The 25,158-nt window shown below is 59.6% G+C and overlaps 1 protein-coding gene and 1 non-coding gene across 2 annotated transcripts; both read left to right on the top strand.

The window, feature by feature from the left end:
* Positions 1-16: 16 nt before the first annotated feature.
* SNRPD3 (small nuclear ribonucleoprotein D3 polypeptide) lies at positions 17-7,283 on the top strand. Its single transcript, XM_061385548.1, has 4 exons — positions 17-122; positions 1,977-2,120; positions 5,471-5,663; positions 7,063-7,283. The coding sequence occupies exons 2-4, from the start codon at positions 1,995-1,997 to the stop codon at positions 7,122-7,124; spliced, it is 381 nt and encodes a 126-aa protein (XP_061241532.1). The 5' UTR covers positions 17-122; positions 1,977-1,994; the 3' UTR covers positions 7,125-7,283.
* A 7,271-nt stretch (positions 7,284-14,554) lies between these two features.
* Positions 14,555-14,627, top strand: TRNAQ-UUG (transfer RNA glutamine (anticodon UUG)). Its single transcript has one exon. It is a non-coding gene; the product is annotated as a tRNA-Gln (tRNA).
* Positions 14,628-25,158: the final 10,531 nt, after the last annotated feature.

Here is a 25,158-nt window from a genome sequence, read left to right as displayed (position 1 = left end):
GAGGCATTTTGGGAACGCGTGGTGTTCTGGGAGCGCGCGGCCCGCCATTCGCGCACCTCACGCCTTCGCGGTCGCCTGAGTTCCGTCTACCCTGCAGCCTCTGAAACAGGAGACCGGAGCCGGTGAGGACAGGGCCGGGGGCGCGGGGGCGGGCGAGGGCTGGGCCGAGGTCCCGCGAGGGGCCGGGGGGCTGGAGGAGGACGCGCCGCCGGGGAGCTCCGCGGGGCTCGGGGAGGGAGAGACGTGGGAAGCCCGGCCACCCAGACCCTCAGCGGCGCCTCACAGGCGCCTGGAGCTGCGTTCGCTAGCTTTTCCCCCGAAGTACTTGCTCCTCGGTTTCCGAAGCTCTCCAGGCCGGTGTTTCTCGAACTATCCAGGCAGTGGTCTTGAGATCGTTCCTGGCTGGTGGCCACCTTTCCCCCAGATCCCTACCCGGCTGGTGCTTTTCAAAGCCCTTGTCATCTCTGCCTCCCTCCCCCTTCCAGGGCCTGATCCGCTCACGCTTAAAACACAAGTTACCACATTTCCTTGCTTCTGAATCGTGCTGCATGCATTTTGTAACTCCGGCTGCCCTTCCATGGCCTGGTCTCTGTGCTGCCCCGGCTCCCCCAGCTGCGGTTCAGCGTTGTCCTCACGAACGGAACCTGTTTTTTCCTAACCTCTCCCAGTCCTTTTCTTCTCTTGACCACACATGGTTGTGTTCCAACCTCCTGCTGCCTGTCAACCGAAAAAATACCGCCACCTAAAAGCTGAGAATTAGGTTTCTTCGGTGGGAATCATGAGGACTCCGAGCCCGGAAGACAGGATTTCAGGCGACCCCCGGGAGAGAGAAATGTTGGGTGGGGTGTAGTCAGGCTGCGAAGAAGTTTGCAGCAACGGGCAGGTAATCTGAATATTAAAAGATGACCGTTGAGTAATGGAGACCAGGTCTCCTGCCTGAAGAGATTTAACACTTTTCTGTTACATGAGAAGATTCAAGAGTCCGGGCTTTCTGAAATCTTTTCTTTCATATGCATATCAGCTATCTGGGGCCAAATCCTGCTCTTTGGTCATTCACATCCTAATTCCTCCTTTACCCTAAGGCTAAGGTTCGAGGGACTGCCTCTTGTGCTTCTCACATCCCCTAGCTCCTCAGCCGGCTGCCAAAAAGCCATTATGGTTTTTACTTGGGCTTAAAAATTTGCATTTGGAAGGCTGGAATACCAAATGGCTGCGATGTGGCTTGTTTACTGGAGAGCAGAAAATATTTCATTTTACAGAAGTTTTTGTTTTATACACCCGTCTTGGGATTAAAAAAAAAAATCCACTTGCTTTTTTTCTCTCAATTAGATCAAGTCAGGGTTTTCCCTGGTTATATTTTCCCTCCAGGATGAGCATTTCCTACTTGTAGCACACCATCACTTTGTGAACACTTGGATATTTTTTCTTTAGCTTAATGGAGAAGTAAGTAGACGGTCAGAGAGCGCTTAATGGGTTGAATTAAACGCACAGCCCTTTCTGAGCTTCCCAAACGGCACGGTTAAAAAGACCTCCTGCCAACGCAGGAGGTGTAAGAGATGCGGGTTCCATCCCTGGGTCGGGAAGATCCCCTGGAGAAGGGCTTGGCAACCCACTCCAGTATTGTTGTCTGGAGAATCCCATGGACAGATGAACCTCATGGGCTACAGTGCATGGGGTCGCAATGAGTCAGAGAAGTGACTTAACACGCGCACTCAAGGGACCTGTGGTGGAAGGAAAATGGGAGGCAGTTTCATTCCCGTTAGCTTTCCCCGTTTAGCCCCCCATTCCTCCCCACCCACATCTTGCATGTGTTTGCCAGATAGGTGCTTCAAGCTCAGAATTCAGCTAAAACAAAATAGTGCACCTCTGGCAACTTTGCTAAGTTTTCCAGAGTGTCAGCTTTGAGGGCTTGTGTTTGCCGCATGCCTTCTCGGGCTTCGAAAGATGAAGTGACTGCCGTCTCTTTCTCACCATAGAGCTCTCTTCCTGCCGAGATGTCCATTGGCGTGCCGATCAAAGTGCTCCACGAGGCCGAGGGTCACATCGTGACGTGTGAGACGAACACGGGCGAGGTGTACCGGGGCAAGCTCATCGAGGCGGAGGACAACATGAACTGCCAGGTGCCCTGCTCTGCGCGGGGCTGGGGCGGGCCCGGGGCGGGCGCAGGCCTGGAGGGCGGGATGCGGGCGGCTGGGTGCTCCTTGGAGTTCTTGGTCAGCGGTTGCTCGCCGAGTGCCCAAGCTGTGCCAGGCCCTGTTGGAGATACCAGAGAGGCGGGCTTCGGTGAGGGCCACTTGGAGGTTGAGAATGTGTAACCTCCTAGAATTGGGCTGTTTGGACCGCTCATCCTCCGTTTCTCCCAGTCCCGTGGCCGTCTTCTCACACGTTTTGGGCCCGTTTAAGAGAAGCAACACAGCCTTCAGTGGAGCCGTCAGCTTCAGCTCCCCCGCCCTCCAAGCGTGCTTGCGTGATGCTTTGCAGTTAGCCGACTCTTCCCTCACACACTGCGTGTATCAGCCATTTTTGTAGCAGAAGCGCCTCGTGTGAGCGCACTTAGAGCAAATACTTGGCCGGGTAAGCAGGTTTGGGTGATAGTTCTATCCATAAAATGGAAGGAACGAGGTTACAGGACTCTCCGCTGCACAGCGCTCTGCTGAGACGTGTTGGACCCACTGCTTGGTGTGGCTCCCTTCCCACGGCGCGTGGATTCGTGTAGCATCACTTCACAGAGTGTGGGATGCAGTTTCTGTTTAAGAGCTTGGGCTTTGGAGTCTGGTGTGGGTTTGAATTTCAGCTGGCTTTATTAATTAACGTTAATTACCTGTTTGCTCATCTGTAAAAGGCAGACAGAGTTAACTTGGCAAGAGATTGACTGGGGGAGCTGCAGAGGGCCAAGGGCAGGAGCAGGAGAGCTTTCAATCTAGGGCGCGGGTCTGACCCAGAGAAGCGGGTGGTGACTAGGAGCGCCTCAGATGGCGGCACTGCCCTGAGGATGCTCAGCTCAGCCAACGTTGCTGACAAGGTAAAAAAGTTATGATCACCCAAACTGGTGCACATTGTGAAGAATATGACTCACCCAGTAAGGTGGTGCGGAAGAGTATTTAATGTGGTAAAATGCCACGGACATAGTGGGGAGACACAGAGCTCCACAGTGCTCCCGGTTTTATGAAAATGAGAACCAGGCTATAAATGATAAATGGAATGCTTTAAAAAGATTTTGAGGAAGACTCATGTGAGTAGTTGCTTTTCGGTGAGGCATGATATGTTATTGAAAGTGAGGTCGCTCAGTCGTGTCCGACTGTTTGCGACCCTATGGACTGTAGCCTACCAGGCTCCTCCCTCCATTCTCCAGGCAGGAGTACTGGAGTGGGTTGCCATTTTCCTTCTCCACAATTTTTAAAAATATTTTTCTCATTTTGAAATGACAAATCGTGTGTTAAGTTTGTGATCATCAAAGCACAGTAAATGTTATCTTTAAAAAAAAAAGTACGGGCCAAGTCCAAAATCTGACTATACTTAAAGCAGCACGATTCCCAGACGTTTTGCGGGGAAGGTGATGGTTCATGGGTCCCGTGGAAGTGATGCTTTGCGGGCGTTGGCATGCTCACCCCTTCGGGGCCAGGTTGGTGCGGGCGCTTTCTTGCCGTGGCACGGTGGTCTGTGGGAGCCTCCCACGGTGTTCTCTGAGCTGCTGGGCAGCGGGCTGCGGTCCCAGCAGCCCCTCACTGTGTGCCCGTGTGCCTGTGCGCCCATGCGTGTGCCTCCTCCTGCTGCGCTGTTGAGCCCGGCGTCCCGGCGTGGGCTCCGTTCTGTCCCCTGCAGCGCCTCCAGTTTCTCGGGTCTGCAGGCTGCCCCTCGCGCCCAGCCCGGACCCCTCAGTGCGCTTAGCAGATCCCGCAGCAGTTGCTCCGGGCTTGCTTTTTCACACCACTGATGACTTGGTGAAGACTAGAGGCCAGTTGTTTTGTTAGGCTGTCCTTTGATTAGGGCTTCTCTGATGTTTTCTCATTAGATTTGGGTTATGTTTTTTGGGGTGTTGTGATTTTTGTTTCCTCGGGGCGTCACTGAGGCCCGAAAGCCCTGTGTGCCCCTTGACCCCTGTGTGCCCCTTGTGCGACGTGAACCTTGATCTTCTGGTTAAGGTGGTGTGTATCCTCTCCACCGTGGGCTCCTTTTCCTTTTGTAACTGATGAGCGCTTCCTGGGGAGGTTCTTTAAGTGAATGCCTTGTAACACTGTTTCTCAGCGGTCTCCCAGTGGTCAGCCCTGCTTTGCTTCCAGTGAAGATTCCTGCCTGAATCTCGGTGTTATTATAACCCTTGCAAGAGTGATGTCTTTCCTCGTGGTACTCTGTGTTTGTTGGGTCTGCTCTGCGTGCCTCTCCGTTTATTCATGCGCTTGTTTTCCATGTGGGCTCACACTGTCCGTGTGTTTGTGAAGGGGTTACGATCGTTGCCATCATTGTTGGCCCTGACGTGAGCAGCTCCAGCCTGGGCGGACACGTGCCGGTCGTGAGAGCACGCAGTCTGACTGTCGTTGATCTTTCAGAACGGCCTGTCCGGGTGCTCAGGGTGGGCTGGAGGAGAGGCGGCCTGGGGCAGAGAGCCCCCGAACAGACCGCAGGCCAGCTGGGAGTGCATTTGCCCCTTCTGCAGGCCAGGGGCTCCAGCACAGGCCGGGGCAGGGGGCAGCTAGCACTTGAAGGAGAGAGCAGGTCGGGGTAAGGTGAGGACACGCATCAGGAAGCAGGGACCAGCGCTCCGCTGTGCGACGTGGGCTTGACCCGCTGTGAATACACTGTGATCCTCTTCCGCCCAGAAGGCTGGTGGAGTGAGCTGCCCTCGCTGTTAAACGTGGTGCCTGTTGAGATTGGCACGGGCAGGTTTGTGTTGCCTTCCCACGACCGGCCAGTCTCCTGGTTGGATTCTCCTCTGGCTACCCCCACTGCCCCGCTGCCGGCATACACATCTGCCCACAGGCTGGAGGGGCTGCGTAGTCGCGGCGACGGCCCTGCTCCTGTGGTCCAGTTGTGGGCGGCACCGCATCTGGGGCACTCGCGACCCTGGGGGCACCTTTGCAGCCCAATGCTGGGGTGCGCGAGGCTCGGCCACGCGGTGCTGAGCCACTGCGGCCCGTTCACAGCAGCTGACCCGTGGCACACGCTGACGGGGGGCCTGCGGATGGCAGAATCGGGGCTTGGGGGCCAGGCCCAGGTTCCAGTTAGGAGTCTCTGCGTGCTGGCCGTTCAGCCTTGGGTTTTCAGTCCGTTCAAGTGGGAACTGGCGTACTGCGAGGTGCTCGGCGCAGCCCCACCCCGGCACACACCGCAGGCGCTCTGGGGTCCCCGGCTTTTTCTTGTGACGTGCGCATCTGCATTTGTGGTCTCCCTCCCTCCAGCCAGGGCTCGCCTTCACGCCCCCTGCTCTCTGCCGGTGCCCCTGACCTTACTGACAAGGGCGGTTTCCTTGCAGATGTCCAACATCACGGTCACGTACAGAGACGGCCGCGTGGCCCAGCTGGAGCAGGTGTACATCCGGGGCAGCAAGATCCGCTTCCTGATTCTGCCCGACATGCTGAAAAACGCGCCCATGTTGAAGAGCATGAAGAACAAAAACCAGGGCTCGGGCGCTGGCCGGGGAAAGGCGGCCATCCTGAAGGCCCAGGGTAGGTGCCGCGGGCGCAGGGCTGTGGTGGACGGGCATGTCGTGGCCTTTTAGGAAGGCCCTGTGACCGGGGCAGCTGGCTCCACACCGCTGCCCCCGCAGTCTTGGGGATCCCCAGGCCCCGTCTTCTCTGTCTTGCCTCACTCGACCCCACTCAGGACGTATGTGAGATCCACAGCGGCTCCTTAGAAGAAAGGGGGGCTCAGATGAGAGTGGATGAGTCTGCTGCGGTGACTGCAGGGAGCTTGCCCTGCTCTGCTTGCCGAGCGGAGGCGCGGGCCCTGAAGGGCTGGGGTTGGGTCCCTGTGCGGCTGGGGTGTCTCCTGACACCCAGCCTGAGCGAGGGAGGTGGTGTGGGGAGGGGTGCTCTCGGATCAGAAGTCAGCCGTCTGGAGCCGTCTTTTACCCGTTAGAGGAGGCCAAACGCAGTTTTCCTTTACTGCGTTCCAGAAGTGGGACGGGGTCTTCCCCGTGACTGGCCCGGCCTTTTCCCCTGGGTTAGCCCACCCAGTGTTGTGTGTCAGGGTCCTGGAGGGTTCTGCGCGGTGATCCGCTAGGAAACCGGTGAGTTGTTAGGAGCGGCCTGTCTGTCGATGAAGAGCCAGAAGGCCCCTAGATGCTCCTCAGGCCTGTAACTGCGCCAGGCCTGTCCCACTCAGGTGGCCTTGGGGCTCCGAGGGGCGGCCTCCTCCTCGCCCTGGCCCGTCCTGGGAAGGTGCGAAGGCTGAGCTGCAGCGGCTGCTGTGCGTCTCTGTCGGGGCTCTAGGAGGCGGCGCCCCCAGCCGGCAGCCGGGTTCTCACGGCCTGCCCTCCCTCCTGGGTCAGCTCCAGGCTCTTGAGAGGAGAGTCCAGAGGTCGGCAGGGCATCTTCTCTTCTTCAAAGCCACGGGTCCCCTCTTCCGACCTGAGTCTCAGAGAACAGCGGTCTTCATCGAGGGGTGGTCTTCCCCCTCCCCTGTTCAGAAACATTTCACACATGCAGAACAGCTCAGAGAACAAGATCCCTCACCCACATTGAATAGACGTTAACACTTCACGTCTGTTTCAGAGTTTTACGTGTGAAGTAAACGCACCTGCAGTGTTCTGTCTGCTCATCCTGGGGCAGCTCTGAGAATTCGTCTTTTCTCTGCTTCCCGGACGGGCTCCCCAACCACTGTCACCGCAGGGCCTTGCCCCCAGCTTCTGGTGGGCAGTGCTGGGCCAGGAGACGGTTCACCGCGTCCGCTCCAGCTCTGCCCGGGCACCCGCCCTTCCCGGGGCTCTTTCCCTGTGAGGTGCGGCGGGCGGGCCTGCTGCCAGACTGGGGGCCTTCAGGCCCCTCGTGGCCAGCGTCCTGGGCTCTGGCTCCTCTGTGGTGAGGGTCCTCACCAACCTGCCTCATCTTTTCTCTCCCGTTTCAGTGGCCGCAAGAGGGAGAGGACGCGGAATGGGACGTGGAAACATCTTCCAGAAGCGAAGATAAATTTTATCTGTTGGACAGAACTTTGCTCCTTTTTTTTCTTTTAGATTATCAGGGTCGGGATGCGTGCCTATGTCCTAGGTTATTTGTAGGCATCGTTTTCTTTAGATGTGGATAAAATGTTGAACTAAATAAATATGGTGGTTTTTTTCTTTTTGAGAATCTGAGGACTCTGTGTTCCTTTTGTAGCTTTTTGTTGTGTTTGCTTTGGCCGCAGCTTAGGCTTTGACACCCTGGGAGATGTGCTGGGGAAGCGCCAGTTTGAAGTAGCGCAGTTACTGATTAGCGCAGAGGCCGCTGTCCCAGCCAGCACTGGCTAAGTGCTTGGAGGGGCTCCGAGGGCGCACAGGTTCCCTTGCTGGCACGCGGTCACGCACGCGGCAGCCTCTTCGGGAGCAGTGTCAGCTCAGCTTGAACAACAGGACACCCGGGTCGTGCCTGTGGGGAAAAAACCGAGACCCAGACCTTGCCACCTACAAACCCCAGTGAGTCAGTGTCTAGCAGAGGTGATCTGATATGAGAAGGTCATTCAGAGAGTCCGTGGCTCCTGGGGTACTGGCTTCATAAGCAGTTTTGCGCTGACCCGGGGGACAGGTTCTGTGTGTTTATCACAGCGCTTGGCGTGGACGGGCACAGCGGCGGCTGCTAACGCAGAGACAGGGTGTGTGACACCGGTAGCTGACGGCAGCCCCGAACTGGAAAAGCAGCATGGAGAAGTCGGACACCGGAGAGGGGCCAGCAGGGCTCCTGTGTAGGATGAGCTGCGGCAGAAACTGGAGGCGAGGGACTCGGTCGTCGGCCCTAGATGGTGCTTGTTGGACAGATGTCCCGGTGCTGGGGGAGCGGGAGGTCCCCTAGCGAGCTTCCGTCCCGAGGTCGCAGCACGGCCACAAGGTCGCGGCCCTCCGGTCAGTTCCCAGGACCGTCCCCCCGGAGCTCCTCCCACAGGTTCAATGAAGGGTGGCTGGGGGCAGCTTCCAGTGAACTCCCTGTGGAAGGAGGTAATTTGCTTTCGATGCGACCAAGAGTTCATCTGTTTCTGAAAAGGAACAGGTCTGCTGAGATGCACGCAGAGACGACTGAAGCCCCCGCAGCGCCTCCCCTGGAGATGGGGGCTCGGGAACCTGTTTTGAGCCGTGCCCTTGCTGTCCCCACTCAGCGATTCCGGCTCAGCATGTCCACGTCCACATTCTGACCCTGGCCTAGAGTGCCTTGTTTTATGTGAGCGTTAACTTTTTTTGGCCGCACCTCATGGTTTGTGGGACCTTGGTTCCCTGACCAGGGATCGAACCTGGGCCCTCGGCAGCTGAGGCCCAACCACTGGACTGCCGGGGAATTCCCTGGAAGTTTTATAAAACAATAAAGTTACCCTAAAACAGCTTTATAAACAGCTTTGTGTCCCGCACTTTAGGAAAAAAAAGATTCGTTACTTGTACTGAAAGAGCAGGTGGTTCTGGGGGGTTTGTTGTTACGCCGTCTCTTCAGTCCTCCGCCCAGCCCTCTCAGCTCGGGGCTGCTTGTCCGTATTTGCTTCCGTGTCTCCATTTAAACCTGTTTGTGTGGCTCCTCCTTGGTGTTTCGTTTCGGGCATTTATCTTTTAGCTTTTCCGTCCTGCCTACCGACGTGGGCTCCCTGTGGCCCATCTCCCCGATACTGTAATTCTGACTTGATCATATTCGGTGTTTCTGTTATTAGGGATTAGGCCCGGGTGTTTGATTACAGCTGAGCCAGGTGGCAGATGGGATCGCTTTCATGCAGAACGTTCTCTTTCCTAGAATTAGTAATCCTCTTATTGGGTGGGCCAGAAGGTTTGTTCGGGTTTTTCCATGATGAGTGAACTTCTGGCCCGCCCGGGACATTCTTCCTGCTTCGCTTCCTGCCTGCTTGGTGCTAGTCCCAGCCCAGACTTGTCTAAAGACATCCGTCCCCCTTGTCTGGTCAGTCTCTCCTCGGCTGGCCTGCCCAGACTTGTCTAAAGACATCCATCCCCGCTGTCCGGTCCGTCTCTCCTCGGCTGGCCCCAGGCTGGGCCGGCTTTCCTCTGTGCTTAAGGCCTTGCCTGCGGGCTTTCCTCTTGAGGTCTCCTGTGGTTTGTGTAACTTCTTCCTCCCACCTCTGCTGTAGAAGGGGTATGTGTTGGAAAGCTGCTTCTCCTCTCTCACTCTGTGGAGGATGAGACTCCAGGCGGGAGTTTGCTTCCATTAGAATATTGAAGGCAGTGTTACCTTTCCATCAGGCACCCCGTGCTGCAGTGGAGAAGTCCGGGGCTGTCCTGAGCACGGACCTTTGTACGTAACTGTCTCTCCCGGCTCCGGGATTCACACCAGCGTGCCCCAGCCAAGGTCTGTGGGTCTATGAACCTTTTCAGAACGGACTTTAATCCTTCGTTTCTGGGAAGCTTTCTTGAATTGCTTGTTAATGATTTCCTTCCTTTGGTTTTCTCTCTGGAATCTGTGTTGTTCGGCTGTCGGATCTCCAGGGCTTTGCCTGTTTTACTTCTTCCTATCCCTGCCTCCCCTAACCCCCCATTGTTTTTTGGTCTCCTTTGTAGATTTCTCCTAGGTGATTCTCTGAAAGTCCCTTTTTTTTGTTTCGTGTTTTTTTGTTGTTATTGTTAATAGGGCCTCCAGCCTTCCCTGGGGCTCCGGTAGTTAAGACTGCATAGTCCCACTGCAGGGGAATTTGAGTTCGATCCCTGGTCAAAGAACTAAGATCCCACACCCTGCACAACCCTCAAAAGTTAAAATACATTTAAAAATTTTTAAATAGAAAATTGCAGTTTAAGAAAAACAATAAGATTGGAAGCAACGTGGCCTGTTAAAGAAAACATGGATCCAAGGGCGGTGTCGCAGGGACAGCTGGGCCACAGCCTGAGGGGCTGCCAGCCTCTTACCTGCACGGGGGGGGGGGGCAGACTCGGCGGATGCACAGCCTGAGAGGGATGCCAGCCTCTTACCCGCACCAGGGGGTGCAGACTCGGCGGATGCACTGATACCATCCCTGCTTCTAGACACACCTGCTGAGTGTTTCATAAGCTTAAAAAAAATAATAAAGCACACGGGATTTTTTTTTTCCCCTGCTTCTGGCCAAGATGGAAACTTACCCTCATGCCTTAAAAAAAAAAAAAAAAAACTCAGGGCATTGAAGGAGAGTAACCCCTGAGAGCTGGGAAACACACGAGGTGGCCTTACCGCCTGGTGAGGGCTTCCAGGCTGCGGCAGTGAGGGGAGCTGCAGCCTACCCGGGTTGAGGAGCCAGCTGAGAGTCCAGACACTCCCAGGCAGCTCAAGTTCAGAGGACAGACAGCAGGAAGAAGCAAGCCGCACAGGGACCCCGGGGGCTGCAGAGGCTCCTCTTAAATACCCAGGAGACGGGCCAGGAAGGAAGCCGTGGGGAAGACGCGGCGCCACACAGACGTGGGGACGGTTCCCGCTCCCCCCGGCCAGAGGAAGCCCTGACTCACAGCAGTGGGCACACTGTTAGACCAAGAATGTTATTTTAGGTGTAACAGGTGACAGACGTGGAGACGACACTTCCCAAGCGCAAGGGGCGTGCCACGCTGCACGGGGTCACCCGAGGAAACCCCAGGTGGGTCAAGGGCAGGAGGGGCGGGGAGGCATGACCCAGGGCCTGAGTGTGGACTCCACAGGGGAAGCAGGGGTGAGGCAAGGCAGGCCGGTTTGAGGACATCTGAAATTGGATGATTGAACAGAGCAGAGGGCTCCGGGCTATAGCGGTGGTCTCCAGTTGCGTGGTATCTGGCACGGCAGGTGATGGCTTTGATGGGTGAGTTAAATAAAGGTGGTTGGTTTAGACTTTGGTTAATTTGTATGTGAAAGGTATGCTGTGCAAGCAAGCTGTTTACTATTTGGGAGTTAACTGGCTCTAGGAAGAGCAGTCTGTAGCAAGGCTCCAAGGTTTTAAAATTTTTGAAATACTCAGTAAATGACATTTAAACATGAATAATACAAAAATATGATGTATTTTTTTTTTTTTATGATGTATTTTTAAGACAAGTATCCAGGAAAGTTTTGCCTCAAAAATGAACTTTGAGCCCTAGATTGAGCATGGCTGTGGACCCAGCTAACAAATCATAAAAACAGGACTTGAAAGGATCACGCTGTGTCTAGTCAATTAACTGTATGCTCCAACAAAGCCCCAAAAGATTTATAGGAACATAAAAATATCTAGCACCTTACAAAGTAAAATTCGCAGTGTCTGGCATCCATTCAAGGATTACCAGCCATGCAAAGAGCCAGGAAAGCACAGCCCATAGTGAGAATCATCAAAACATGTTAAAACTGACTCACGGGTTAGAAGGAGCAGGGAAGGCAGTTAAGATGGTTGGTTGAGCTCGTTCAAACATTCAAAAAGTTAAAAGATATGGAAGGTCTGTAAAGAAGGACAAGGGTGTAGTGGGAGGAGAAAGAAGGAAGAGAAGCAATTTCTCATTGAACTTAAGCTATCATAGTAGATGAGACGGTGCAGAAGAGAAGGTCAGGGAATGTCACAGCATAGAAGCTCAGCTGTAAAGAACCCGCCTGCAATGCAGGAGACCTGGTTCGATCCCTGGGTTGGGAAGATCCCCTGGAGAAGGGCGTGGCAACCCACTCCAGTATTCTTGCCTGGGAAATTCCATGGACAGAGGAGCTTAGTGGGCTACAGTCCATGGGGTCGAAAAGAGTCAGACACACCTGAGCGGCTACACACAGCACACATTATAGAAACTATACGAGATGAGACACACAGAGAAAAGGATGGGAAGGGCATTTCCGTGGTGGCCCACTGGTTCCGAATCCTGCCTGCCAGTGCAGGGGACACAGGCTCAGTCCCGCTTCCCGAGGGGCAGCTGAGCCCCTGCACCACAGCTGCTGAAGCCTCCACGCCCGCGAGCCCCATGCTCTGCAACTGGAGAGAGCCCACACTCAGTAACGGAGCGCTTCAAAGACAGCACAGCCAGAAATAAATTTGGAAAAAAAAAAAAAGAACTATGGGGAAATTTCAAGTTTCCTAATATATGGGTGGTTGGAGTCTCCGAAGGAGAGGTGATGAGAGAGACAGAAAAAGTGTTTGAAGAAATAATGGCCCCAAACTTCCCACACTGGATGAAAACTATAAACCCACAGATCCCAAAAGCCAAGTGAACTCCAAGCACAAGAAAATGAGATCCAGGCGTATATCGTAATTCAAAGCCAGTGCTGAAGAGAAAGTTCTCAAAAAACTGCTAGAGAAAAAAAGAAATGTTATAATCAGAAGAAGAAAAACAAGATGACATTTCTCACTGGGGACCATGCAGACACAAAAACCATGAAACGGTATCCTCAGAGTGTTGACAGAAAGCTGTCAATCTAGGATCCAGTAGTTAGAGGAGCAGCTTTTTAAGACGAAGGCAAAATACATCATTTTCAGACATTCGAAGGCGGAAAGCAATCACCAGGAGACCTGCTGTACAAGAAGCATTAAACGATAACTCATCTAGCAAAAGGGAAATCAGAGCACATGGAAATCTGAATATACACAAAGAAGTGAAGACCTCTGTCCTTCACTGTCTCCCTGAGTTTGCTCAAACTCATGTCCATGGAGTCAGTGATGCCGTCCAACCATCATCCTCTTGACGTGTGAATGTAAAACGCACGACATTACCATAAAGGCTGAGAGGAGAATATTACATACTATTATACTTACACCAGAAACGGCGTACTACTTGAAGTCTGTGATCATTTTAAAAATGTATAATACAAACCCCAAAGCAACACTAACAAAACAGAATTAAGGCAATACTTTTTTTCTCTAGCAGTTTTTTTTAGAATTTTCTCTTCAGCACTGGCTTTGAATTACAATACATGCCTCTGTCTCCTCGAGTGCAAGATGGGGCCGGGGCGGGGAGCAGTGAGGAGCCAGGCTCTTCCTCTTCTGGGATGGAGGGACTGGTCAAGAGTGGGCTGGAAGTACTGACGATACTTCTCAGACTGAGCCCCGCTCAGGCGTGTGGGATCCGTGCCCGCTTCTGGCAGGCTGGCAGACAGCTGCAGGAGCCTTCGTCCCTCCGGCCTCCGCTTCTTGGGTCGTGCCAGCGTGTTGAGAGCATCAAGAGGAAAGAACGAAAACACGCCTGTCCTCTGCAGGACGGAGGTGACCAACGCGCGGGAACTTCTGTCCTGGAAGGAAGGACGTGTGAGCCCAGACAGAATGCTTTAATTAAAAACCCTTCCTCCTTGGAAGAAAAGCTGCGACAAACCTAGAGAGCGTATTTAAAAAGCAGAGACGTTGCTTTGCTGACCAAGGTCTGTAGAGTCAAAGTTAGGGTTTTCCCAGTGGTCGTGTACAGATGTGAGAGTTGGACCATAGAGCAGGCCGAGCGCCGAAGAATTGATGCTTTTGAACTGTGGTGTTGGAGAAGACTCTTGAGAGTCCCTTGGATAGCAAAGAGATCAAACCAGTCAATTCTAAAGGAAATCAACCCTGACTATTCATTGGAAGGACTGATGTTGAAGCTGAAACTCCAATACTTTGGCCACCTGATGCGAAGAGCCAATTCACTGGAAAAGACCCGATGCTGGGAAAGACTGAGTGCGGGACAGTCTGTGTGGAATTGATATCGCGCTTGTGCGTGCTCAGCGGCTCAGCTGTGTCCAGCTCTTTTGACCCCATGGACTGTAGCCCGCCAGGCTTCTGTGCACGGGATTCTCTAGGCAAGAATGCTGGAGTGGGATGCTATTTTCTCCTCCAGGGGATCTTCCTGACCCAGGGATTGACTCTTGCATCGCAGGCGGATTCTTTACCATTGAGCCACCTGGGAAGCATTCCCAAAGAATTGATCATTGATATTATCTCTTCCTTAAATATTTGGCACATTTCCTCAGGGAAGGCTCACAAGCCTGACGTTTTCTTTGTGGGAAGGTTTTCAACTACAATTCCAATTTAAGAGAAGTAGGGGTATTCGGGTTAGCTGTTACTTCTCAGAGGGAGTTTTTGCATTTTTGATTTTCCAAGGAATTAGTCCATTTCATCTGAGCTGTGGAATTTGACATGAAGGTGTTCATAACTTTCTCTTTTATTCTGGCTGTACCGAGAGGCTTGCTGTCTATTTAAAAAAAAAACCACTAACCTGCTGATGTGCGTATGGATAAGCAAAAGTGGCCTATCCATACAACAGAGTATCATTTAGCCTTAAAAAAAAAATGAATTACTGACACATGCTATACCATGGATGAATTTTGAAGGCAAGGTAAGTGAAAGAGGACACAAAATATGATTCCGTGCATGTGAAATGTCCAGCAGGCAAGTTCACAGGAACAAAGCAGGTTAGTGATTTTTTTTAAAAATAGACAGCACTTAACACCTATATTAGGAAAAAAGAAAGGTCTTGGGTCAATGGTCTCAGCTATATCAATCTTGGACAAGAAGATATCACTGAAGAATCTAGAAGAATCCCCTGGCGGTCCAGTGGTTAGGACTCAGCACTTTGACTGCTGTGAGCCCGGGTTCAATCCCTGGTCAGGGGACAAGATCTTGCAAGCCTCTCGGTACAGCCAGAATAAAAGAGAAAGTTATGAACACCTTCATGTCAAATTCCACAGCTCAGATGAAATGGACTAATTCCTTGGAAAATCAAAAATGCAAAAACTCCCTCTGAGAAGTAACAGCTAACCCGAATACCCCTACTTCTCTTAAATTGGAATTGTAGTTGAAAACCTTCCCACAAAGAAAACGTCAGGCTTGTGAGCCTTCCCTGAGGAAATGTGCCAAATATTTAAGGAAGAGATAATATCAATGATCAATTCTTTGGGAATGCTTCCCAGGTGGCTCAATGGTAAAGAATCCGCCTGCGATGCAAGAGTCAATCCCTGGGTCAGGAAGATCCCCTGGAGGAGAAAATAGCATCCCACTCCAGCATTCTTGCCTAGAGAATCCCGTGCACAGAAGCCTGGCGGGCTACAGTCCATGGGGTCAAAAGAGCTGGACACAGCTGAGCCGCTGAGCACGCACAAGCGCGATATCAATTCCACACAGACTGTCCCGCACTCAGTCTTTCCCAGCATCGGGTCTTTTCCAGTGAATTGGCTCTTCGCATCAGGTGGCCAAAGTATTGGAGTTTCAGCTTCAACATCAGTCCTTCCAATGAATAGTCAGGGTTGATTTCCTTTAGAATTGACTGGTTTGATCTCTTTGCTATCCAAGGGACTCTCAAGAGTCTTCTCCAACACCACAGTTCAAAAGCATCAATTCTTCGGCGCTCGGCCTGCTCTATGGTCCAACTCTCACATCTGTACACGACCACTGGGAAAACCCTAACTTTGACTCTACAGACCTTGGTCAGCAAAGCAACGTCTCTGCTTTTTAAATACGCTCTCTAGGTTTGTCGCAGCTTTTCTTCCAAGGAGGAAGGGTTTTTAATTAAAGCATTCTGTCTGGGCTCACACGTCCTTCCTTCCAGGACAGAAGTTCCCGCGCGTTGGTCACCTCCGTCCTGCAGAGGACAGGCGTGTTTTCGTTCTTTCCTCTTGATGCTCTCAACACGCTGGCACGACCCAAGAAGCGGAGGCCGGAGGGACGAAGGCTCCTGCAGCTGTCTGCCAGCCTGCCAGAAGCGGGCACGGATCCCACACGCCTGAGCGGGGCTCAGTCTGAGAAGTATCGTCAGTACTTCCAGCCCACTCTTGACCAGTCCCTCCATCCCAGAAGAGGAAGAGCCTGGCTCCTCAGTGCTCCCCCCACCGCCCCGTCTTGCACGCGAGGAGACAGAGGCCCAGGGAGATCCCGGCTGGCCTTGCGGCGGCAGGGCCGTCATGACGGCCGAATGGCCTCTGGCTTGCTGGGGCGCCCCTGGCGGGAATTTGGGTGACTCCTCGGCCCCCGATGGCTGGGAGACCGGCAGCACCCCAGACTGAAGCCAGCTGCCTGGCTCACCTCCTGGCTCCTCCCCGTTCCTAGCCCTTTGACCTCAGACAGGTCTCTCAACCTCTTGCTGACTCAGTTCACTCACCTCCTGCAGATGCAGAGAGAACTGAAGTGGTGTAAAGCCATCGGAACAGTGCTTGGCCCCAGCCGAGGCTGCAGAGCGCTCTTAAATAAATAGATGGCGTCAGCCCTGCCTTGTCCTGGGGCCTGGGCTCTTGCCATTCCCACCCAGAGAGCCCTGGGTGGAGGCCCGCTGACGCTGCAGAGCCTCTGCCCGGTGCCCCCCATGCGGCAGGCCCTTTCCAAGCCTTGTCAGCCTCGCGCCAGCGGGACAAGGGGCGGCTCGGTGAGCCTTGTTCCCAAGATGAGGGGCCGGGCCCTGAGAGGACCGCACCGTCCACGGGTGACGGGCGGGACCAGGCCAGGTCTGTCCGCCTCCGAGACTGGGCCTAGGAGCGGACCGGCCCCAGCCAGGCCCCCCTGGTGTCTCCGCCTGCAGCCGGCTTCCTGGGTGTCCCTGCCCACAGAGGAAGCCTCTCTGGGGTTCGCAAGGGCCCCTCGAAGGGGCTCTGGACACCTGCATGGGAACAGGGCAGACTGGCTCAGAGCCGCTTCACACCCCTGCCTGGCCAGGGGCATCGCAGGCATCCATCTGAGAGGCCGGGAGATTGAGACCAGCTGCCACCGCCTGCATCCAGCCAGAGCTCGGCCAGCAACACCGGCCACGGTCCTCACAGCATCCCGGTGAGACGCCCTCCACGCGGTCGCAGTCGTCAGGCCCAGGTCTGGCAGACGCGGGCCTGGGGTGGGCAGGGAGGAGGGGTGGGGGGAGGCCGCAGACTCACAGCCTGGAGTCGCAGGATGCAGCTCAGCAGCTCGCCCGGCCCGGGCCGGCCTGTTCATCCTTCAGCCCCCTGGGGCCCGAGCCCACTGTCCCAGAGTGGGGGTCACTGGGCAGGTCCACGTCGTTAAAGCAAGGAGGCTGGGGAAGGGCGAGGACCCCACAGCAGAGAGCGGAGAGCTGCACAGAGGGGAGCAGAGCTGGGCCGAATGGGTCCGCTCACGCCTTCCAGCCCCTCTGGGTAGGGCTCCCCCAGGCGCAGGGAGGCAGGGGCCTAACCTCACCCCCTCCTACCCTCCCAGGCCTGACGCCGCCCTTCTGGCCCAAGATGCTGCCAGGCATCTGGTGGCCTACAGACGAGTGTCACGGTGCCAGCTCGCGGTCCGTTGAGGGCCGGAGCTCTAGGGAGGGTTCACTGGGGCGCTCCGCGAGGCGGGGCACCCCGCCGCCCCTGGCGCTGGCCTGCAGGGGCGCCCTGGGCCAGGCACAGGGACACTGTTCGACTAGCTTGGCGTCCCTGCCCAGCCCCCCACGCAGGCCTGGGCGGGCAGGGAGGCGCCTGGTCTGCAGCCCGCCCGTGGGTCCTGCTTCCCCCGGGCCTCCTGCTGCCAGCTGTGCCCACCCCCCACCCCCGCATGCGCCCTTGGGTTTCCCCACGGGGGAGGACTCCGCGTGGGGGCCCCCAGGGCCTGCAGAGAACACAGGGCTCTTTGTCTCTGACTGCTGTCTCTCCTCCCCTGCCCTGTGGAGCCGCCCACTCACCAAGTACAGGAGGCCTGGAGGGTGGGCACCAGAGCTGGTGGGCAGCAGTTTGCCCCACGGGAGACAGGCCTCGCCCCATCGGCACAGTCGTGTGCCTGGCCCAGGGAATCCCGGTTGAGGGGGTGTTCAGCAGCCTGGGCTCAGGCAGGAGCTCTGCCCCGCTCTGGGTCCTGTCCTCCAGGTGCCCAGGCCCTGCCCGGACCTGAGGGTCGGTCCCCGGAGGTCCCCTCCAAGTCCCCGCCCACAGACGGACCTCCCGCTTCTCCGGCCTCCCAGGGGACGCTGTCCAGGGAGCACCCAGGGGAGGTCAGAGTGAGTCTGGTCCCTCCCTTTTGCAGGCCCCCACTTCTCCTCACCCCAGGGGCCGGGCTGGTGCCCAGTGGCCCCCGAGGCCCACGGTGCAGAAAGGCTGAGGTGGAGAGGACGTGGCCCTTTATACGTGCCGGCCCCCCTCCTCCTCCGCACACTGGCTCCCGGGGGACCTCCGCCCCCATCACCCCATCCGCCCACGAGCTCTGGAGGCAGGAGCCAGGCGGCCGGCGGGTCACCCGGTGCAGCTGGCCTGGGGCGTGGGCCCCACAGCCACAGAGCCCCAGGGGGATGCCAGGGCCGGGGCCCCGGGTCCGGGCCCTCGTGGATGCTGGGCGGCAAGGGGTGCTGGCTCAGGCTGGGCAGCAGCGGGCACAGCAGCCTGTCGCTGAACCCTGTGAAGCTTAGGGCCAGCCCTGCCAGCCCAAGTAGCGCGTGACGGGCTGCGGGTCCCGGGCCAACGGGGGTTCCCGACAGGTCCACGGCCTCACCTGCCGGCAGAGTCTTCCGGAGGCTGCGGGAGAGTCACGGATGGGGAGGGACTGACAAGGGCCCCGCCGCCACCACCACCCTGGCCACAGGCGGCGACCCCCAGTCAGGGCGGCCCAGGCCCCTGCGCACGGCCACTTCCTGAGCGAGTGGCCACGGGCAATGCTGGCAAGAGCTCTGAGCCTCAGTTTCCCCCTTGGTTAAGAGGCAGCCTGGTTGTGAGGATTCGATGCACCTGTGCTCATCAAGGCCGTTCTAAAAACCCGCTGTTTGCAGCCTCCCCACACCTGTCACGATGGTTGTCTCTGATTTTTACGCCAACCCAGTGGGGTGGCATTGCTTATCCCGTGGTGCTGGGGGCGGGGGTGACCCGACTCCTCCACGGCCACATGGCACTAAGGGACAGCCAGGTCTCCAAATCAGGGTGCTGGACCCGAGCCCACCCGTCAGTGTTTCCACGTGCCTCCTCGAAGGTCACTGACCGTTTTGGAAGGATGGATGCTCCTATGAGGGTGACTGGTGTCCCCCACCCCGAGGCTTGGGGGCCAGAGAGGGAACAGACCCAGGCTAAGCAAGAGGGCCGTGTTGGGGAACGTGGGCTGGGACCTGCCCTGTGGGAGGCTCCCTGCGTCATAAGCTGGAACTCGAGACGGAGGAGGGCCCCCCACCCCCGCAGAACCCTGTGGTTCTGTCATTTGAGCCCGGGGCTGGCTGCCTGGGGGCCAAGAGTGGTGGGAGCACCTCCAGGGCCCCCGCCTGCCAAGGCAAGGAACAGCCCCCACAGGCCCCAGACCGAGCGTGGACCCTCAGGCCTGAGGCCAAGGAGGCGCTCCAGGGCCTGGGGGCCAGTGGCCTGTTGCCAGAACGAGTCTGCGCACGAGGCCGCGGTGGGCTGCCTGAGGGGGACCCCGCAGCAGCGCGGGCCGCTGGGCTGGCCGTGGAGCCCCCGCTCAGGCCGGGGGTTCCCAGAGGACGGTGTGGCCCTGGGCACGACACGCCTGCCCCCGCCTCAGTTTCCTTCCTGGTGACAGGACCTGGGTGCCGCCTGCCTCCCAGGCTGCCGCGGGGACTCAGCTGACCGCCACTGAGGTCATGTTGGTCTAGGGGGCCGGGCCCTGGGCCAGGCGTGGGGACGGCAGCTCCCACGGAGAGGAGCCGGGCCGGGGGGGTGCCTTGGGCTGGGGGGCCGCGTGCCTGCCCCTTCTCCAGCCCTGAGCCTCCCTCCAGGGCGGGCGGGCCCCCCGCGGCCACCTGTCATGAGGGGCGAGGCCGTAGACAGCTGCTGGCAGGTCCTGCCCGGAGGACTCCGAGCTCCAGGTGCTGCGGGGGGCAGCGTGGTCAGGGAGGCTGGCCTCGGGGGCCCGAGCGCGGGCATGCGCACAGCCGGCCGGCCGACCTCGGGCCGCCCACTGGCTGACCCCCCCCCACCCCCCGCCGCAGCCTGGCTCGCAGCCAGGAGAGGCTGCCCGCTGGGAGCTGGACAGGCTGGTCCGAGGCCCGCGGGGCCCGGCGGGAGGAGGCCCAGACAATGGGCCCTTGTTCCCGGTCCTCAGGCCCCGGGCCAGAGCCTCGGGCGACCCGCCGGCTCCCCGCGCGCCCTCAGCGCCCCCCGGGACCAGGCCCCTCCAGGGAGCCCCGCTGCCCCCACGCCGCCCCAGGAAACAGGAGCCAGCCAGGTCAGCACGCCCTCCCCCCTCTCCCCGTCCAGCGGGCCGGCGCCCGTGGACTGGGTCTGGGCTGCCGGGGGAGGGTGGCTGTTTGACGGCGCCCCCCGCCCCCATCCTGGCCCCCTCTCTCTCTCGCTCCTAAGCCGGCCCTCGCAGAGGCCCAGCTGGGCAGGATGTGGGGCGGCCTGCTTTCCGCAGAGCCGGCACCCAGCCCACTCCGCCACCCAGCACATTCTTTCATCCAGGCTCTGCGAGCAGCATGCGTGCACAGTGGCAGCAAGCCCGGGGTCCCCGCAACGGCTCCAGGCCAGCCTCGGGGCACCTGCGGCGACCGCTGCACCTGGACGGGGCCGGCTCACAGCCGGCCGGGCCCGGGGGAGGGCGCCCCTGTCTCACGCCGGGGCTCACTGTGACAGGGCCTGCGGCAGCCTCAGGTTGTCAGGAGCAAGGCCCCTGCCAGCCTCACGGCGGGACGTCCGATGGGCCCGCGGGGTGGACGGCAGGTGGCAGGGGCCAGCCCAGCAGGAGGAGAGATCTGCTCCCGTCGTGCACTGCCCAGGGAGGCGGTGGGCTCCTGTCCACAGGGGTACATGTGGACCGGCTCTCTCCCAGCGCTGGGACTCAGTGGGTCTGTCAGGGTGTTCTGGATCCCGAGGGTTCCCCACGCGACCCCCTGCCTGGGTCCCAGGGCCGGGCCCACGGCTCAGGAAACGGGTCCAAATGACAGGTGACACCCCGGGGCGGGGTCAGCAGGGTTCCCATGGGCTGCAGCTGCAGGCCAGCCTCACACACGACGCCGGCACGGGGTCCCAGAGAGGGACGCTGACCCTCCTTCTGAGGCCACGCATGCAGCAGGCCAGGGGGGGCCCCCCGAGGGCAACTCCAGGCCCCCGTCCACCACGCTGCCCGGCCTGGGGCGTGGGCCTCACCGCCTCGGGGCACTGCAGGTCCCGGGCCAGGGGCCCAAGCAGGCCGTGGGCAGGCTGAGGAAGGCGGCGTTCCTGCAAAGCAGGCCAGTGAGCAGGGCCCGTTCTGGGCCCAAATCCTGCAGGCCGCTGAGAGTAGAGGGAGCCAGGGCCGCGGCCTCCCTGCCCTGGACGCCCTCCCAACCGCTGCCCCCGCCCCAGGCTTGCAGGACGCCCTTCCCTGGGATTGGGCTTGTCTTTGGGGGGCTGCTCTGATGACCCCCCCAGTGCCCCCGCCCTCCAGCATTCCCTTCGGGTCCCCCCGCCTCTACCCACCTAGGCCGCAGTCCTGCGCAATGGCTGCCGTCCACACCCTTCCTGTCGGAGTGGCACTCCGCTCCTGTTCCCTCACTCAGTAGAGAACGCTGCCAGCCCCGTCTTCCCAGGCTCGCTGCAGAGCGCAGGGACCACCCCGCTTGCACCCTCCACCCCCTGCCCAGCCCGCGCACCGCTCAAGCAGCCTCAGGCCTCGGCCCGACAGCCTCCTCCCAGGGGCCCTGGCCTCCCGCCCCTCCCAGCCAGAGCCAGCTCCACGACACCCCTGGGCTTGACCCCCTCGGTGGAGATCAAATGTCCTCACAGCCATGGGGTGGCAGAGACAGTCTGCAAGCCTCAGACTCTGGCCTCCACGGCCTCCCCCACTCACCAGCCCCCCTGTCCAGCCCCCGTCCAGCCTCCCAGCCTCATGCACATCCCCCTTCAGGTCCCTGGCCTGCCCTGTCCTTCCCGCCCCCCACCCCCTGGCTTCCTCCTGTTATCCCCTTGCACCCGGCGTGCTGTCTTTTAGGGGGTCCGTTTACAGGATGCGACAGGCACAACCAGGATGGGCCTCCAGGCCTCAGGCGCCTCTGCCCACCCCAAGCCAGAAAGTAGCGTGCTCTGTGCGTAAAGCCCAGGAGGGCACAGGAAGCCAGGCCCCAGTGCCCGAGGGCCGAAACTGCAGAGGCCCTGTTGGCCATGGGACAGGGCAGGGCACCAACTCTGGGACACCCAGCTAAAATACCCAGCCAGTGCGCCTTGGGCTCCTTGCCAGACGGAGATCCGGGGCCCTGGCTGATGCATGCTGCTCTGCTTGCACTTCACACACGGTTCAAGTGGGAGATGCCAGCTAGGGAGGGTCCAGAAGAAGCCGGGGCTGACCCAGACCGGGTCCCAGGGACCCCAGCCTGCCTTCTGCAGGTGCGGACAGCTCCCCCGAAAGGGCCAGCCTCTAGCCTGCGGAGCCCAGAGGGGTGGGCTGCAGCCTCGGCTGGCCCCCAATTTGCTCTGCGGCCCTAGGCTCGCAGCTCTTCTCCAAGCCTCCGTCTTCCCGAGCATGTCCACCTGTGCACCAGGCCGATCTCAGCGCACGGGGCGGGGCGGGCGGTGGCGGCCGCAGGGCACCAGGACTCGGCAGAGAGGGCAGCGGCTTGCTCGGTGGTGACTCCTGGGAGCCCGGGGCTGGGGGCTGGCGTCTGTGGAGCCAGGGCCCCGCCCACCCCGACCCAATGCTGGGAAGGCACAGGGGGTGCCAGCCGTGTGTCCTCAGTGGCCTGGGGCACTGCCCGCGAGGAGGCTGGGCCTTGTCTGGGCTGCTAGGGTGAGGCTGCTGCACCCGCTGACCAGCCGGGCGGCAGCTCAGCTCCCCCAGGTCCTGGCTGCAGGATCCAGGGCCCGGCCTCCCGTCTCCCCATTGCCCCCCAGGACAAGACCACTGGCCCCCAGCTGGCCTCCTTTCTTGGCAGGGTCTGAAGGCAGGCACCTAGCTCCAGGCTAGGAGCCACAGCCGACCTCAAACCCCTGAGACGAGCGGACGGTCCAGGGAGCCCCTCCCCAGCTGTAGCCCACTGCCCTCCGTCCTTGCCTCGCCCTGCGGCCTAGACAAGACCCCCATCGTCCCCTCCCCTGGGAACCGCCCGGCGCGCGCGCCCCCGCTCGGCACTGCCTCCCGGCCCCTCCCCGGCCTCCAGCCCCGGCCGGCCCGCTCCTTCTCTCGCCTGGCGCAGGAGGCGCCGCAGCTGCCGGGCGCGCTCGGGCCGCCACTCGCGGAGCGTGGACTGGATCTCGCGGAGCCCGCGCACCCAGCGCTCCTAAGGCGCGGGCCCGCACCCCGCCGCCGCCCCGGCCTCCAAGCCCGCGTCGGGCCCGGCCCGCCGGCCCAGCCGCGCCCCCATGGCCGCCGCGCGGCGGGCGTAGAGCGGGCGGGAGGCCCGGCGGCCCGGCGCCCCGCCCCGGCCCCGCCCCGGCCCTGCTCCTGCCCGGGGATGCGCCGCGTGCGGGGCGCGCGATCCGAGGCTGCGCGCCCTGGCCGGGCCGGAGCGGGGCGGGGGAAAGAGGAGGGCCCCTGCGGGGTTCCCGGAGATCCCACGCTCGGTTTAGGGGTGTCGCTGGAGGAGGCCGTCGGCCCGCGCTCGTCCTGGCTCGAGCTGTGTCGCCAGGGACTGGGGTCACCGGAGGGGGGTGGCGCTCGGCGCCTCCAAAGCCTCGGGCATCCGGGGCTGACCGTGGGTCGGTGGTTTTGGCGACGAAAGGAAGGAGACTGGACTGGGGGTCAGGGCGGGGTGGGGGGCGGCTTCAGGCGGTGCCGGTACCGGTTCTCAGAACCTCCCCCCAGCCCTCCGCCGCAGCGCAGCTATAGTACCTGACTTTCTCACCCTTCGCAGACTCTCCTGCCTGGACAAATATTTACCCTCCCTCCCTCCTTGGCTGGCGGCAGAGCTGGGCGAGCCAGGGGCCTTGGGGGTGCTGGTTAATCTCACCCCAGCTCTGGGCAGGCTGGCAGCACCTGCCTGCCTTCAGGCTCCCTCCCAGGCAGAAGTGGGGGAAGCGTCTGTGTGCGTGGTGGGGGCCGCTCGCTGGAGGGGTCTTCCCTGGGGGCCCGCTGCCCCTTATAGCTCCTCCCCCCAGCCCCTTCGCATCCCAGCGCAGGGGAATTTGGCTCCAGAGCCCCGACTCCCACAGCAGGGAGGGTGTGTGTCCAGCTTGGGAAGGGTGCCCAGGGCCCGTGATGGGGGAGGACCGGCCCACGGGCCGGGGGGAGGCAGACTTCAGCTCCTGCAGGGCTAAGCACCGCTCCGCCCCCCACAGGAGAAGGGCTGAGAGGACCGTGCTGGGCTCTGTGGTCCTGAGGGCTGAGCCCCGGAGAGGAGGCAGGGGCCGGCCCCCGCCCCCCCAGCCGCCGTTCCGCCACAGCCGCCGTCCCTCCACCGGCGCTGGGCTTGTTCCTATCCTGGCCCCTTCTTTCCTGCCGTCAGACGGCTGGACCCAGACGCCCTCCCCCGGCTCTGTAGCCGGCTTTGTCCCTGGGCCACCTTGGCACCACAGGTTTCCTCCTTGGCAAACCAGCAGGACAGCCGGCCTGCCCTCCTCCGGGGCCAAGTCGACGGCACACTGAAGTGACGTGGTGGGGGCCCGGGCTAGGGCCTTCAGCAGCGGCCCCGCGGCCCCGGGGGCCTCGCAGACCCCTTCCCAGAGCCGGAGGCCCGGTAAGCCACACACTTCACGCCGCACCCCATCCCAGGACCGGAGCCAGAGCTGGGATGCCTCCCAGGTCCTGACCGTATCCTTCCAGAGGCTGAGCCAGGCCTGGACCCCGTCCCCCCCGAGAGTGAGAAGGCCGAGGACGGGGCGTGGGGTGGGCAGGGGAGGGCCAAGCCTGGATGTCGTGAAGGGGCAGCCAGACAGCGGTGGGGTAGGGGGTTACGGCCAGAGCTTGGAGTCCCATGGGAAGTGGAGAACTGCTCCCCAGCCCTGAGTCTCATCCCCGCCCCACCCTCTGTGTCCTTGGCTGAGAGATTCCTGGAGGGCGTTTTCTAGGAAAGGGGGGAGGGTGGCATCTGGGCTCAGATCCCTGGACGGGCCTCCCCCGGCCTCCCGTGGGGGTGGCCAGGTTGACTGTCCCAATCTGCGTTGGACAGAGGCTCCAGAGGCAGAGCGGTGCCCTCAGGGGTGGGACACTGTCCCCCACAGGCTGGCTCTCGTATGTGCTTAACTAAAGCCTGCTGCTCCCTATGCGTGGAGTTGCCCTGGGCAGCTGAGCTGTGTTTGGGGAGACCCCGTGGGATGGGGTGGGAGCTGTGGTGTTGCCCTCTGAGCCCCCAGGGCTGAGGTCAAGGTTCAGAAA

The sequence above is a fragment of the Bos javanicus genome, chromosome 17, assembly GCF_032452875.1.
Source record: "Bos javanicus breed banteng chromosome 17, ARS-OSU_banteng_1.0, whole genome shotgun sequence".
NCBI classification, from domain to species: domain Eukaryota; kingdom Metazoa; phylum Chordata; class Mammalia; order Artiodactyla; family Bovidae; genus Bos; species Bos javanicus.
The sequence above is the reverse complement of the archived record's forward strand: the minus strand, read 5'-3'. Positions and strand labels throughout refer to the sequence as shown.

What these genes read in the sequence shown, in the direction of transcription:
- SNRPD3 (XM_061385548.1), top strand. Translation starts at nt 1,995, where the DNA reads ATGTCCATTGGCGTGCCGATCAAAGTGCTCCACGAGGCCGAGGGTCAC. An exon ending in AGGACAACATGAACTGCCAG is followed by an intron (nt 2,121 to 5,470) that starts GTGCCCTGCTCT and finishes GTTTCCTTGCAG; the next exon opens with ATGTCCAACATCACGGTCAC. An exon ending in GGCCATCCTGAAGGCCCAGG is followed by an intron (nt 5,664 to 7,062) that starts GTAGGTGCCGCG and finishes CTCCCGTTTCAG; the next exon opens with TGGCCGCAAGAGGGAGAGGA.